The 17,481-nt window shown below is 37.3% G+C and overlaps 1 protein-coding gene across 1 annotated transcript in view; it reads right to left on the bottom strand.

The window, feature by feature from the left end:
- Positions 1 to 7,859: 7,859 nt before the first annotated feature.
- Positions 7,860 to 17,481, bottom strand: part of LOC131538541 (deleted in malignant brain tumors 1 protein-like) — a 44,440-nt gene continuing 34,818 nt past the window's right edge. Inside the window, 2 exon segments of the mRNA XM_058772403.1 lie at positions 7,860 to 8,009; positions 16,891 to 16,985. Of these exon segments, the coding sequence (XP_058628386.1) occupies positions 7,860 to 8,009; positions 16,891 to 16,985 (245 nt within the window).

Below are 17,481 nucleotides of genomic sequence, written 5' to 3'. Positions count from 1 at the left end.
TACATATTTACCATGTGTATAACAAGTACAGTATGTGTCTTGTTTGTTACCACATAATAGCACATTTTTCTGTAGGTTCTACATATTTACCATGTACATCATTAGTATGCACAGTAACGTGTCTTATTAGTTACCATATATGGATACTGTAAGGACCTGCCTGTTTGTACCCACTTGTCCGTAAGTATTACATATTTACCATGTATACACATTAGTAAGTACAGTAAAGTATCTAATTAGTTACCATGTATGGGGCACTACTTGTAAGTGACCGTTCTTACCCACACTTGTCTATATGTACAAACTAATTACCATGCACATGCGACTGTACAGCCATGTTTCTTATTTGTTACTATGTACATACACTTCAGGTAAGTACTTTGTGTTACCACTCATTTGCCTGTAGGTACAAGATATTTACCATGTATGTACCACCAGGGAAGTACACGTATTGTAAAATAAAGTGCTACCCATTGGGTCACGCCTGGTTTTGGGGTTTGTTTCATGTTCATGTTTTTATTTCTTTTATTTTGGGGTTTATTCATGGTTCCTGTCTAGTCATGTGGTTCCTTTGCCCTCTTATATTCCTGCTATTGGTTCCTTTGTTCATTGTGTAATGTTCTGATTGGTTGTCCAAGTCATGTGTCTTGTTTCTCATTGGTTGGTTTATGTCATGTGACCCTTATTGTTTGTTATAGGTAGCCCTCATGTAGCCTTTGTTTCTTGTTGTGTATTGAACTTATTAACCTCTGTTTGGTGAGTTGTTTCATGTCTGTAGTCAAGTCTAGTCAAGTAAAGTCTGTGTGTTTTGTTTGGATTTTTGGATTTCACTCTGTATAATAAATCTGCATTTAGATTCAACTACAACTTGCCGTTCAGTGGACCATCATTACACATAGCTTTCATGTTTGACTACAAGTAAATCTGATCCTACCATTAATTGTATAAAGTGATTGATTTCAGTACACAATATATACATTATCATTTAAAGGTGAATATATTTATTCATAGGAGTGACAACATTTATATTTATATGCATTTGAATTGAGTCTCTTACAAAAAATAAAACATGAATGTGCAACATGAACCTGTTTGTCCTGTTTGCTGTGTTTATACTGTATATAGTCAAATATACAACTGATATTTCAAAGCTTTAGGAAAAACATTTTCTGAATAAATAAGCAAGTTTTACAATGGTGCATGCTTTCCCTGTTCATTTCTGAAGTAAATCTACAAATGAATGTAAGTAAACACAATCCTTATGTCGAACCCTCCAACCAATATCCGATCTCCACTATTCCTAATTTCTGTAGTGAGGATCCTAGAGAGTTTGCACAACTCAAAATTGCACTGGAGAATTTGCTGCTGAGGCTATAGAATGTTTCCAATTCCACATACTGGTTGATCATCTGAAACAAGAGAATGCCTTGCTCATTGCAGACTCGTATGTCAACAGCAGGTACCCAAATACCAACACTATGAGGTCTCTAACTGCACTTTATGGTCAACCACATCAACTGAATTGCAGAATTGACGGATGGCCCAAAAATCAAGGGTGGTGACATTAAAGGTGGGGTATGTAATTTTTCAAAAATGCTGAGTTGGGGCCGAGTCCCAAAACAAACTTGTAGCCAATCAGCAGTAAGGGGCGTGTCTACTCATGATGTGGAGGAGAGAGCATTCAGTGAACAGCCGAGCGACATAAACATAGAGATGGTGGATAAAAAAACAAAAGATGAAAACGTCTGCGGAATGATAAGGCAAGAAGTAGGACCCGTGTAAATATCGGATCAGCTTTCCAGCGCTGGAGAGAACTCAAGGAGCGGAAGGCCTGCGATCGGACGCTGAGGTTGCTTTGGTTCTTCTTGATAGGTTAGTAACACCGTGTCTACACCGGATGCGGTGCGCCGCAACAGCTAAAGTCTGCCTACATTGGACGCGATAAAGCGACCGTTGAAAATCATTTGAAATTTGTGTCAGTACGTCATAAATAGAATGCAGCAGCAGTTTTCTGTCAGAGATTTGTTGCGCTGCGCAGCATCCAGTGTAGACAGCATCACTAATTATAATCACTTCTATAGTATTTTTTCACGACACTCACGTCCGGTGTAGACATGGTGTAACATTAGTTTGGCTTTGCTTCACAGTCACTTTGTTGCTTTGTTTCACAATCATTGCCTGGGTTGCGTAGGCTACTTATGTGTGGGGTGAAGCTATCAAAATAAGGGCGAGACCCTTTTGGGGTAGGGGCGTGTTTGTTTTGGTGATTTCAAATATCAACAATGGCTTCCAGAAATCGCTTACCCCACCTTTAAATCTTTCAGACTATTTGCCCTAAAACTGCGTGCATTAGTTGGAATGCTGGACCAATGTGGAGCGAAATGACGGACAGAACTGAAAAATGTGTCGCATACTTCACGTCTTCTCGCCGAACTGCCTCATGGCTTAAATTAAGCTTCAGCATAAAACAGTTTTCTGGTGAACTCAGAAGTGGAGACTTTTTATCTGGATAGGCCAACTGCAAGCAGTAAAGTGCTTATGAAGGTCAGCCGAGCAATCCTGAGAAATAGTGAGAAAGAACTTGACACATATGCCATACTGGACAGTGGTTCAAAGAACACATGACGACTTGATCTTCCCCTTCATCCAACCTTTCAACACTAAAAAAGCTTTCATAGCCAAAGAACTGAGCCACACAAAGAACACATACCCTGTTGCTGCAAAAGAAATACAGACACCTGCAAGGTTTGCCTATTCCCCCACTGCAGCAGGCTGAACCACATTTACTTATTGGCTTGGATTACCCACATATAATCACAGCCACAGAGTTTATGAAAATGCAGGTTATATCTCAATGCTGAGACCAGAGGAGATTCATTGTGCTTTGTTCCACACCACATTGTTCAGCACAATGACAAACACAGAACTGCTCATTTAAGCATAAAGGAACAAGCCTCAGCACTTCAGAGAACATCCGGTCACTATTAGCAGTGTTATAAAAGGAATACTCCACCAGGTGGGTCGGCTGCAGGAGGACAAAGCCTTTCTTCTTTTCATATGGAGAAACTTAGACCAAGGAAGAATCCCCACTGCCTATGAGTGGCAGGTATCACCTTTTGGGACAGTTTGCAGCCCCTGGTGTGAAACATTTGCTTTGCAGAAACACATGTGATCACAGTAAGCCTGAAGATCATGTACATTCCTCAGTAGAGCATCACTTTTACATGGACAACTGGCTGCAAAGCTTCCCATCTGCTGATGAAACACAAACCCTTGTAATTAAGATGCAGAAGCTCCCATCAGAAGGTGGCTTTGAATTGAGGCAGTGGGCCACTAACACTCCATCAGTCATTGGTCATTTCCCTGATGAGCTGAAATCAGCAAACATTCACATTTGGTTCATTTAAAGTGGAACAGACCCACAAGTGATGACTCTGGGCCTACGTTAGCAGTGCTCTTCAGATGTTCTCGGTTACAGACACAAACAAGAGAATCTGTCAGGCTTCTTGATTACATTCACAGCAAGACACAAAATCATTACCCAACATTTATGGCACAAGAAGTGGGAATGGGACGACCCAGATCTGCCCAAAGGTTCAGGCCTGATTAACCTGGCAGAGTGAACTGTCAATCAAGGTCCACAGTTCTTAACTCATCCGGTTAGTAACTGGCCCAAAAAGCCACTTGATGTTGTATGCGATGGCATCCAAGAATGTTGCAGTTCTACTTTCTGTGGAGCGATATCCTCTAGTCACACTGATATCCCAGATATTACTCACATACTCATTACTCACTTCAAGAGCTGATACTGCTATACCACTTCTTGTGGTGGTGGACAAAAGTAAACTCTCTGCTGATGACTATTCATGAGCTGAACAGGAACTTCTGAGACATGCTCAAATTGAAAGCTTCCAAGAGAAACAGCCCAACTCTGATTAGGGAAACCTGTATCTAACTTTAGTCCTCTTCTCACTCTAGCTCCAGAGAATGACCACAAAGCCAAATTGATCAGGGTAGGTGGACGCCTCCACAGATGTGATCACTTGGACTCAAACTCACTTCAACTATTGTCTTAGATTCTGCTCACCCTCTTACAAAGTTTCTGATTCAGCATTACAACAGTCTCCCGTTACTTCCAGACCTGAGTGTGTGTTCGCAGAACTGAGATGGAAATATTGGATCATAAGAGGCAGAGAAGCAGTGAAAAAAACCAACAAAGCTGCTATGAATGCAAACGGTGGCGAAGGAAACCAGAAATTCCTATATGATGATTCCTAACCTTAGACTATTCTATTCAACAGGTATTGACTGTTTTGGCCCCTTCGAAGTTAGGATGCAGATGTGAAAAACTCTCAGGGATATTGTACAAATGCCTTACTAAAGCTTCATATTCTTCCTTCTGATATTAATTATTTTATTAATATTTCTTGTGTGATTATTAATCATGTTATTGATCAGTATTTAACCTCCCAGATTGTTTGATGATTGACTTAAGAAGTAGAGCCATCTATATTCATATAGATTGAAGAAGTGCATGTATTCGTTTTATAGGTAGAAAGAGTAAAAGGTGTGAACACATGCTGAGTGTATGCTTTCCATAGGGTCACAAGGCCAGGCTAAGGGGTCAGGATGACCTACCATCTACGTGGGCCACGAGTGACGGAGAGAACTGTGACATTTAGATTCTGAATAACAGAAATTAAAAATCCTGTTCTATCCTGTATATCTATCCTCCAAGATTGATGGCCTGTGGCTCAGCTAATCAGACTGCCTGCCCTACCTGATGACACCAACAAAGACTAATAGGTCTTTCTTCATTTACAAATGTGTTAAACATATTTAAAGGTGGCTGTACAAAAGGCTTAATTTTAATGATGCTGATGCCACCTATTGGACACTTTAATTTGTCACATTTATATTTAGACCCTATCTTTGAATCATATGACCTTTATTTCTGTAATTTAATCGGTTTAAGGCAGAAGAACTGTCAGTTTTGTATTGATCTCTGTGCTATTCTGGTATAATTTCTATCGGATATTTGTTCATACTTTGTGTGTACATTTTTGAAAAACCACACTCATACTGATGTACTGTATGATTCAAATGGGAACAGTAAATAAGTTTATTGTGTACATGGACCGAGTGATTTATTGTCCTGCCTGGTTAATCTGTAGTGGTTGCCTCATTGATTAAGAACTGCACCTTAAACTTCCACACATAACAAGCTTCCATAAGCCGGGTTTCCATCCAAAGTTGCGAATTTAACTTGTACGCAAAATTGGAATATCGCATAAAACATTTGCGAACAAGCACCATTTCCATCCAACGAGTCAAAGAGAATAAAATCGTCACTTCCTGGTAAACTGGCACTAAATAGCCTATAGAAAACTTGGATAAGCTACTGAATATATACATTTTCATATATGAAAAATTACTTGCATCTCAGATGAAACACAATAAATGCGAGCGTAAAAACATTTTTGCAAATTATGGGATTTTTATTCTAAATTTGGCGTATTTGTCTGTAGCTGGGTTTCAATCACCCTGTTTTAATGCGCATTTTGAAGTATCGCATGAGAAACAAGTGATGGAAACCCAGCTACAGACAAATAGACTCGTTATTTAATTTCATGTTTTCCTGGTTAACAAATTAAACATGCAGGCTACAAATGTCACGAATCCAGTCTGTGGACTTCCGTCCGATTGCCATCAGTGGTCACCCTTCCATTATATTGACTCTCACACTATACAGATTGTTTCATGTCACCTTGGACTGCATTTCCCATCATCCATTGCATTGATTATACACAGCTGTAACCAATCACACACACGCTATATAACACCCACTCAGATTGTAATGTTTGCGAGTTTGATTGCAAGTATTGTTTATTATTGCTCCGTCTGCTCCGCAGTGGTGGTCTTCTGCTCCGTCAGCTCCGCCGTGGTGATCTTGTGCTCCGACTGCTCCACCATGGTGGTCTACTGCTCTCCTGTGGTGGTCCTCAGCCCCACCTGTTTGGCTGGTTCTGTCCTGGCCCCCTGCTCTGCCGGCTCCGCCCTGGTTTTTTAACTGAATGCTGATAACAAGCTGGAAGGTCTCCCTCCTCTTTAGCCCGGAGGACACGGCGTCCGTGATTTCCAACAAGAATGTCAAATTTGGACTCATCTGACCATAGAACACATTTCCACTTTGAAACAGTCCATTTTAAATGAGCCTTGGCCCACAGGACATTTTAGCATTAGCTTTAGTTGGCATCTGCAGATGGCAAGGCGGATTGTGTTTACGGACAGTGGTTTCTGGAAGTATTCCTGGGCCCATTTATTAATGTCAATGACAGAATCATGCAGATGAGTGATGCAGTGTCGTCTGAGGCCCGAAGACCACGGGCATCCAACAAATTTCTTCGGCCTTGTCCCTTACGCACAGAGATTTCTCCAGTTTCTCTGAATCTTTTGATAATGTTATGCACTATAGATGATGAGATTTGCAAAGCCTTTGCAATTTGACATTGAGCAACGTTGTTTTTAAAATATTCCACAATCTTTTTACGCACTCTTTCACAGACTGGAGAGCCTTTGTCCATCTTTACTTCTGAGAGACCCTGCCTCTCTAAGACATCCCTTTTATAGGTAATCATGTTACAGACCTGATGTCAATTAACTTAATTAGTTGCTAGATGTTCTCCCAGCTAAATCTTTTCAAAATTTCTTGCTTTTTAAGCCCTTTGTTGCCCCTGTGCCAACTTTTTTGAGACCTATTACAGGCATCAAATTTGAGATGAGTTCATTTAGTGGATAAAAGTGTAAAATTTCTCCGTTCATCATTTCCTCTGTTCTATTGTGAATAAAATATTGGCCCATGTGATTTGAAAGTCATTTAGTTTTCATTTTATTCAAATTTAAAAAACGTCCCAACATTTCCGGAATTCGGGTTGTAAATCTGAGATAAAGAGGAGAATCGTTTAGTAGGTATTAACACAGAAATCATATATTTTATTTATTTAATTACATATTTTATAGCTAGCTATGTTTATATACAGTATCTCACAGAAGTGAGTATACCCCTCACATTTTTGTAAATATTTTATTATATCTTTTCATGTGACAACACTGAAGAAATGACACTTTGTTACAATGTAAAGTAGTGAGTGTACAGCTTGTATAACAGTGTAAATTTGCTGTCCCCTCAAAATAACTCAACACACAGCCATTAATGTCTAAACCTGTGTGCCACGACTGCCCCTACTTTTCCCAGACTTCGTAAATAATCACAAAGGAAAATTGGGCATCATACACTACCAGACTTTAAATTCCTTCCAATCACAAAAAAACTCACACAGAAATGTGCACATTGTTGCTAGAAGGAGCGTAACAAATGAAATCAATATGTGTTCTAAAATTGCCTGAAAATATCAAACATTTTGATCTTCTCTAACTGGATGGATTCATACTCTGAAGCTAAAAAATTCAGGTCTGTGACCATCATACACTACGTGATTTTCTATTAGATATGTCAGCTCAAATCTACAGACTTTTTTTTTTTGATTGACTTTGTACCTTCAAATAAAATATTTTTCAATTATTCTTTAAAAAGGTTGTTTAAAATAAACAAGAATTTTTAATAAAACATGATGTGAGTGTCACAAACTGAGCCGATAACCAAGGGTGAGAGGTGCAATGTGACTTTATTTAAATGAATGAATAAACAGGAGGTGAGGGAGTCGATGAGGGTCCAGGAAGGGGTAAAGAGTAATGTCCTTGGGAGTGAGTATCCGGGGAGCAATGGAAGTAATCGTAGGTATTCGCTGGAGTAACGGTGGAGTGTCACAGGGGAGATCTGAGGAGGAAGCACAAGAGAGTTACGGGAAAAGAGGAGCCTGGTCTGTGTTCAGGGTGTGAACCGTAGACCGGACGATGAATGCCAGAGAGTGTGAGTGCTTTATGGGAGTGCTGATGAGGGTGCGCAGGTGTTGGTGATTAGAATGCAGGTGATTGCGATCTCGTGATTCCTGGTGATGACAGAGACAGTGACTCTCTGACAGTGAGCTTAATGGGAACAGGGGTGTGCTTAAAGGGTACAAAAATGTACCCATTAAGCACAGCCAGACTTTTTGCATTTAATGATGTATATCTTAATCAAAATGATTTTGTCATTTAAAATTAAATATTTTTGTGTGAGATTAATATTTTATTTTAACAATTTTTTTGTACTGAAACCAATATCTTGTGCACTAAAAATGTCTCAATGTAGATTTTGGTGAGCTTAATAGGAACGTTTACCCTATTATAAGAGGGGTTACTGTGAAAATGGTTTACTTTGGACACTAATCACAGCGAACTGTAAAATATATTTGACTACAACTGACTAAAAAAAAAACATTAAATTATACAATTGTCTATATACTATCTACAGAAACAGAAGTGCCATTTTATGAGTTTAGTTTTTGGCTAAACCAAACTTTATTCACTTCAAAGAATAGTTAACCAAAAATGAAAATTCTGCTAGTTGAGCTACATTTTGAATATGATGGTAACACTTTACAGTAAGAGCCCATTAGTTAATGTTAGTTAATTCATTAAACCTATAAAATACAATGAGCAATACATTTTTTACAGATGTATTATAAAAAATACAACAAACCACTGCAGTGGGGAGGGGAGGTATCCAAAGCACATCAACTGGTCACCGGGTTCCTCAGGAATCAGTTCTTGGATCCTTCCTCTTCTCCACATACACTACATCACTGGGTCCCATCATACAGGCACATGGCTTCTCCTACCATTGCTACGCTGTTGACACACAGCTCTATCTCTCTTTTCAACTGGATGATCTAACGGTAGCTGCACGCATCTCAGGCATGGATGAAAGAACATCACCTACAGCTCAACCTGGCAAAGACTGAGCTTCTTGTCTTCCCTGCCACTCCGACTCTACAGCATGGTTTCACCATCCAGCTAGGTACTTCTACAATTACCCCATCAACTTCGGTCAGAAATCTTGGTGTAATCTTTGATGACCAGCTGACCTTCAAAGACCACATTGCTCGATCTTGAAGGTTTGCATTACACAACATCAGAAAGATCAGGCCCTTTCTGACAGAGCATGCTGCACAACTACTTGTCCAGGCCCTTGTCATTTCTAGGCTGGACTACTGCAATGCTCTTCTGGCTGGACTTCGATCAAGTACAATCAAACCTCTACAAATGATTCAGAATGCAGTGGCACGACTGGTCTTCAACGAGCCCAAAAGAGCCCATGTTACACCTCTCTTTATCTCCTTGCACTGGCTACCGGTTGCAGCTCGAAACAAGTTAAAGACATTGATGCTTGCATACAGAATAAGCACAGGCTCAGCACCCGCCTACTTCCACTCACTATTACGAATCTACATCCCCTCCAGAAATCGAGATCTGCTAGTGAGCGATGCCTCGTGGTACCATCACAGAGAGGCTCAAAATCACTCTGCAGAACATTCTTGTTCACCATTTCTGGCTGGTGGAATGATCTTCCCACCCCTATCCGGAGTGCTGGATCCCTGTCAATCTTCAAGCAACAGCTGAAAACTCATCTCTTTCGACACTACTTGATTTCATCCTAAACTTCAAAAAGAAAAAAGAAAAAAAAGAAACATTTTTCTCTTTATTTAATCCTTCCCTTGCTAGCTTGTACTTATTTGAACAATGCCTGAGACTTGGTATTAAGAGGACTTCCTCTGTCTGTTTGCCTCTTTAAGATGAATCGCTTTCTGTATTTTCCCAAAAGTCACTTTGGATAAAAGCGTCTTCATCCGATGCAGTTTGGCTTCCGGGCCCATCACTCCACAGAAACGGCTAACTGTTACTTTTTAGAGACTGTTAGAGCAATGGTGGACAAGGGAGGTGTTGTTGGCGCTGTGTTTTTAGACCTCCATAAAGCATTTGACACAGTCAACCATCAGGTCCTTATTGCCAAACTCTCTACTTTTAATCTTTCCCCCTCTGCAATTAAATGGTTTGAGTCATATTTAACTGGTAGAACTCAATTTGTTTCTGTGAACACCCATCGTTCACTAGCTCTTAATTTATGCACAGGGGTGCCACAAGGATCAATACTTGGCCCGCTTTTGTTTAGTCTATATATTAATGACTTGCCATCAGTTTGCCCTGATATTAATACAATAATGTATGCGGACGATACTGTAATTTATGTGCATGCCAAGACAAAAAATCTGGCTGCCATAAAATTGACCAAAGCCATGGACCAGATTACCAATTGGCTAAATCGTTCATGTCTTCAATTAAATGTAGACAAAACTGTGGGAATGTTTTTTACAAAAAGACAATGTAATAGTGTGTCAAACATATCAATTTCGGGTCAAAACATTACTATTGTGCCACAATTTAAATATCTGGGCGTTATTATTGATTCTAATTTCTTTTTTAAAACACATATTAAGAAAGTCTGCAATAGGGTCAAGTTTAGTTTAGCTAATTTTAGATATATTAGAAGTGCCCTTACATTTCATGCTGCTAAATTATTTATGGATGCAATGATTATGTCACATCTAACATATGGTTTGACAAGCTGGGGACAAACTAACAGCTCATCACTTAAGCCACTAGCAACTATTTATAAAAAAACTCTTAAAATTTTGGACCAGAAGCCTAATAGTTTACACCATTGTATAATCCTTAAAAAATATAAACTGCTGAGCTGGGAAAATGTAATCAAATATAAAAATATTTGTCTGGTTTACAAAATTTTACATAATACCGCTCCGCCTCCTTTCAATTCATTCATAATCCAACGTAATAACAGCAGTCATAATACCAGAAGTACCACACGTGGCGACCTAGTAATCCCACTCAGAAAAAGTACATTTGGTCAATTATCATTTTCATTTACTGCAATACATAACTGGAATTCATTGCCCATTACAATTAAAAACATACATATGTATTCAACTTTTATTGCACACCTTAAAAATTGGCTAATCGACAATTACACCTGCACACATTAATATGCTAGATGTGATGTGTGCACTAGATGTGACATGATCATGCTTCTGCTACTTGATCTCTGCTGACTGTTTCAATGCTATGTTCTATATGTGTTTTAATGTGGCCTTTGCATGATTATTTTGTGTGTCAATTTTTCTAGTTTATTGCTTGACCTGCTTTTATGTCTTTGCAAGTTGTGTTTGCTTGTCTGTTTCAATTTTGTACCACTTTGTTTGTTTGTCTAAGCTTTTGCTTAAGTTTTGTTTTAATTGTAATGTATTTATTGATGTATGCCAATTAACAACTGGCTGGGGACTACAGCTGGAAATTAGCCGTAGAGGCTAAAGCTGCTCTTTTCATTAAAAGAGGTTGTCCACATTACTATAAACCAATAAAGTAAAGTAAAGTAAAGTAAAGTAAATGACTAAATGTAAATGTCTAAATGTAAATGTATCTGTTAGATCCCAGTCATCATCACACACTCTTCCACATTGACCATCATGAAGAACCTCAACTTGTCCAGAAAAAGAGTTGGTGGCATTCACCAAGGTAATAAAAAAAAAGAGAGTAAGGGATTAGAAAAGTTTGGTTCTATTCATTATATGCAATATTCACGCAGCTTTCATCCATCCACAGATGACTCCAACATCTTCAGAATGCACACAGTTATGCGTTCCCCATCAAGGTGTCCTACAGTTTTTCAGTGATGGCATAAGATCAAGTTATTTAGTTATTTACTAATTTGGATGTAGAATCATTTGCTGTCTTGGCTCCTCACCTCAGATGACCTTACAAGATAATGATTAAAGTCAGAAAGAAAGCTCTTATTATTAAGAAGTCCATCTTTCAGAATGCAAATCTATTAAATGCTCAGAAAGTGCTAGGTTAAATTGACTACAAGCTAGTCAGTGTATTCAATAGGCGTAATGTATTGTAAGTTGCTTCAGAGGCGTAAGGTATTGCAAGCATTACATACAACAGTAAAACAGTGCATTGACATAAAAAAGGAAATTTACTTTTGGTACTTAAGTACTTTTAAAAGCAAGTACTTCTGTACTTTTACTTAAGTAAAAATCTGTCTTTACAGCTTTCACTTGTAATGGAGTAATATTTGACGAGCAGTATCTGTACTTTCACTCAAGTAATGGTATTGTGTACTTTGTCCACCTCTGGTATTTAGTATATTTTGCTTAGTATTTTCACGGATAAGGGAGAAGCTGAAAAATTTGGGAAATTTTACCCTACGATGGAGGACACAATCTAATGGTGAATAGTTTCAGAAAGTTTTGAAAAAGAATCCCTCCAGATTGTGAGAAATATGTATAAACCCTTTGTTTACTGCTTTATATTTGGATTAATGGGACCCCAGATTTACTAACAGCTTGCGTCAGTGAAAACCCCCTTTTGGTGTTAAAAAAAAAAACTACTGTCAGGATTTACTAAAGACATGGTGCTCAAGAACTGCCAGGTTGGCCAATGCTCGATCGATTGCTTGGGTCGTAATGCACAGAGCAGATAGGTTGAGCTGCACAGCCCCTTAAAAGCAGAATGATCTGAGTAGACTCATCCATGATGCCTAGAAGACCTGGATGGCCACCATCATATGGAGAGGGGAACCAGCTTGACCAGCTGCAGAGTAGGCTCTGGTCACTATGGCCGGTGTCACCTACAGGGCTCAGACATCCTCAGTGGTCCATCCCGGGGCTGTGGAATGCAAAGATGCACGGCAACGGCATCTTGTGGTCTAGTGTTCAGACCACATCTGGCGTCACCTGGCTTGCTACAGTCCTTAATGGAGTTCGCACAGTCGTCTACATTGGAAGCTGCCAGTGTCAGTTTCATTAGCAAACTCTTCCTCGCACTTGCCGGGAAAAGAGCACTGGGGAATTCCCTCCCAAATCATCAATACACAATATATACATTATCATTTAAAGATGATTATAGTTATTTATAGGAGTGACAACTGCGTTTTACAACCAAATTAACCTAAAAATTCAGAGGGTGACAGCATTTACACTTATAATGGTATGCATTTAAAATTTGTATGCATTCATATTTAAAATCATTTTAAAAATGAATATGCAAATGTGTTTGTTTGTCCTGTTTGCTGTGTTTACATATAGTGTGATATACAACTAACATTTCAAAGTTTTAGGCAAAACATTTTCTGAATAAATAATCAAACACAAAGAAGTATAACAATGGTCCCTGCTTTTCCTGTTCAGTGTGTGACGAAATAAATCCATGGCACCCAAAATATAAAATAAGTAAACAGCAGAAACAAAATATCAACTGAAGGCATGCATGTTTTGGCCACAAATATGAAGGTTTGTAATCATTTTAAGTACACACACACACACACACACAAAAAAAGAAAAATGTAAAATTGTGATTTTCTGAAACTGTGGTTTATTTGCTTTTTAATTGAATATATTTAATATATTTATACATCAATCTCTTAAAATAAGTGAGATAATTTGCTTAACTATGTATTCATTTATATGGTGTTACATTTCTATACATAAACAAATATTTCCTGAGTAAAGCAGATGAATCAATTTTTTCAACAAACAAAAAACCATCTTGCTCTTTCTCTCTTCCTGACTGTGCACCAGTACATTATAATCAACTTTATTTTCCATATATACAACATTCAGTATTGTAAAGTGAAGTAACAGAAAGATTTGTGTAATGTCATTATACTTATATATGTAAATGCATACTTTTGCACTTATACAATAATATATACAGTACATAACTGCCCACATTTTACATAAACCTATTGATCTTGATGTACTTTATTTTATTTCATTTATTTTTTATTATTCTTAATTTTATTTAAATGTTCTTCCTTTTTTTCCTCTTATATATATATATATATATATATATATATACACACACACACACAGTCATGGCCAAAAATATCGGCACCCTTGGTAAATATGATCAAAGGCGGCTGTGAAAATTAATCTGCATTCTTAATCCTTTTGATATTTTATTTAAAGAAATCAACAAAAATCTAACCTTTCATTGTATAATAAGAATTTAAAATGGGTGAAATATCATTATGAAATAAACGTTTTTATCTAATACACATTGGCCACAATTAACGGCACCCTTTTATTCAATATGTTTTGAAACCTCCATTTGCCAGTTTAACAGCTCTAAATTTTCTCCTATAATGCCTGATGAGGTTAGAGAACACCTGACAAGAGCTCAGAGACTATTCCTTCATCCAGAATCTCATCTCCCAGCTCCATGTTGGTGCTTCTTCTCTTCAGTTCACCACTCATTTTCTGCAGGGTTTAGGTCAGAGGACTGGAATGGCCATAGTGAAAGCTTGGTTTTGTGCTCAGTGACCCATTTTTGTGTTGTTTTTGAGGTTTGTGTTTGGATTATTGTACAGTTGGAAGATCAGTCACTTATTGATTTTTTATCTGTTGGTATTTGATAGAATCCAAGATGCCATGTGTCTAAACAAGATGTCCAGGACCTCCAGCAGAAATATAGGCCCACAACATCAAAAATACAGCAGTATATTTCATTGTACACATGGGGTACTTTTTATCCCCGTGTTCACCAAACCCATCTTGAGTGTTTGCTGCTAAAAAGCTAATTTTTTAGTTTAATCTGACCATAGAAGCCAGTCCCATTTGAAGTTCCAGTCGTGTCTGATAACTGAATATGCTGGAGTATGTTTTTGGATGAGCGAGGAGAATTTTTCTTGAAACCCTCCCAAACAACATGTGGTGATGTAAGTGCTGTTTGACAATTTTTTTTTTAAGGTTTTCTGACCCCGAGACTCAACTATTTTCTGCAATTCTCCAGCTGTGGTCCTTGGAGAGTCTTTAGCCACTCAAACTCTCCTCCTCACCGTGCATTAGGACGATATTGAAATGTTGATTGGAAATTCTTAATTATTGCCCTGATGGTGGAAACGGGAATATTCACTGCTCTAGCTCTTTTCTTAAAGCCACTTCACTAATTTGTGAAGCTCAATTATCTTTTGCTGCACATCAGAAATATATTTGGGTCATTCTACAGAAACGTCCACTTTTCTGTCCCTAGACTTTAAAGAAATATTACAATTGAAATACACATTAGGGTTACAACTTTTTTATATTTTAAAATGAAACAATGTTATTTGAACAATTACACCTTCCTGAGCCATCAATGTGGCATTTGTTTTATTTTTTATTAATTATATAGAATTCCAAGTACCATAAAACTGCTCGTCCCCACAGCCATGTACAGAGGGAAAGTGCATTATTTTGAGGTCAAAAACAGGATTTTCTACCATTTAAAATACAAAAGTCTATTCATAACTATCAAATATACGATATAAATGGCATAATAAAACAAAATGCCAAAAAAATATTATAAAATATATAATGAAAACAGTGGTCCTCTGAAGTCGTGTCACTGGTGTTACCGCTTAACAAAAGTTTTTTATTTGAAAAATCACACTGATGACATCGCTCGACTTCCTCCTTCCTATTTTCTAAACATCTATGAAAAAAGGCCCATGTTTAGTCCACTGGTTTCTTTTCAGTTATGAGAAATTTTCTCATTTATCTCATGATTTCATATGAAGCTTTTAGTTGATGTCACTGGTGTGACCTATTTATTGTTAGGGAAATGTAAAAAAAACTATAATACAAATGGATTAAACTACTAAATTTAGTGAGTATACCATGATTGACAACATGTGGCTTGATACCTTGCAGCAGACATTTTGTAAAATGCATTTTTCATGAAAATTGTCACTGGTGTTACTGTCACTGGTGTTACTGTGCTACTGTACGGTTTTTGTCTGTCACACTAAATAAATAAAACAATCTCCTCATTTCTTGCATTTTCATTATTTTTCTGTAACTCTGACTACATGTGCTGAATTTTTTTTTTTTGAAATAATTTCATAAAATATTTTAATATTGCTAAAGAAGGTAACACCAGTGACACAAAATGATACGTGGTCTTGAAATAATTGCACAAAAAAGCTAAAAAAAAACTATTAAGCTGTCATTTATATGTATTCATAAAGTCAAAATGTAATCTAATAATGTGGTCTAAGTTTAAATGTAAAAAACAAACAAAAAAAAATTTAAGACATTTTGCCACACCAAAAGTGGACGTTTCTGTAGAATGACCCATTTGTTTTTTCTCATCGTGATGGATGATTAAGGGAATTTGGACTTTGTTTTCCCTCCTATTTACATTTCTGTGAAACAGGAAGCCATGGCTGGATAATTTCATGTTCATAATCACCCTGGAGTGCTCAAAATTGTGAATATGAATGGGAATGGGAATATACTTCAGACATATTTTACTCATAAGAATTTCTAGGGGTGCCAATAATTTTGTCCAACGTGTATTTGACAAAAACATTTCATAATGATATTTCCCCCCATTTTATATTCTTATTATCCAATTAATTATTATCCATTTCACAGCCTTCTTTGATCATATTTACCAAGGGTGCCGATATTTTTGGCCATGACTGTATGCATGTATATACACGCACACACTGTATATTACAGGATTACAGTCTGTTTTCTGCCTTTTCTGTCATTCAAAAAAGACCTGTGAATATAGCAGGTTTATAATTTAAATCAATAATACATAAATATTTACATATACAGTATTCTGAAAAGAGTCCAACACCTCAGTTTACAAACCAGTGGCTGTTCTCCGTTTGTGAAATACCTGCTCATCAGGCTGTGTTATCCAATTCACTTTACTTCCAACAACATTCCTAATCTGTAAAATTTTAGTAAGAAAACACCCAAGCCAGATTGAGGACATTTATTGAACACTCCTTTTGACATTTCACTTCATCAAAAGTTTTAAACTTTGAATTAACTATTTTTATTGCAAAGATTGTTTGATAAAAGTTAACATGAACCTTACCTTTTCCAAAAGGTTATTCTTGATTTGTGCATCATTGAAATTGACACCAGTCTTGGCTTTCACCAAAATCCTCACCACAACTTTTCTCAGAGTTTCTGTGAAGTAAGACATTGAGAAAGAAGAATGATTTGTTATAATGACATCTTGTCATTGCATTTGTCAGGAAAACTGGTATGTAAATGACATAATTCTTAACCCCCCTGTTTAAAAATAGGGTACAGCGTCTGTGTTAGGGGTCAAATTGACTCACATAGTTTAGTTTCTGTGCAATTTGACAAAAATGCTCAATGGAAATGGAAATGCATTTTATATTTATGTTTTGTTACCTGACCACTTAGTGTTTTTCAGAGTGTTAATTTTTGACAAAATTCATGAAGACCAATAAGGGTCATCCAATAAACACATATGTTTCGAAACTTTGCATGCATTCATGACCCTAAACAAGAAATATTAACCAAATTTCAAGAATAACCAGTAATAATAATAACCAGTAATAATAATAACCAGTATTTCAGCAGCAAAATTAAGTACGGGTCAAATCATTTGAGGCTTACATGTAAGTTGATCTTACTTTGGCAAAAAACTCCCGCA

The sequence above is a fragment of the Onychostoma macrolepis genome, chromosome 04 (genome assembly GCF_012432095.1).
Source record: "Onychostoma macrolepis isolate SWU-2019 chromosome 04, ASM1243209v1, whole genome shotgun sequence".
NCBI classification, from domain to species: Eukaryota; Metazoa; Chordata; class Actinopteri; order Cypriniformes; family Cyprinidae; genus Onychostoma; species Onychostoma macrolepis.
Note: the sequence above shows the minus strand (reverse complement) of the source record. Positions and strands in the feature narration are given on the sequence as shown.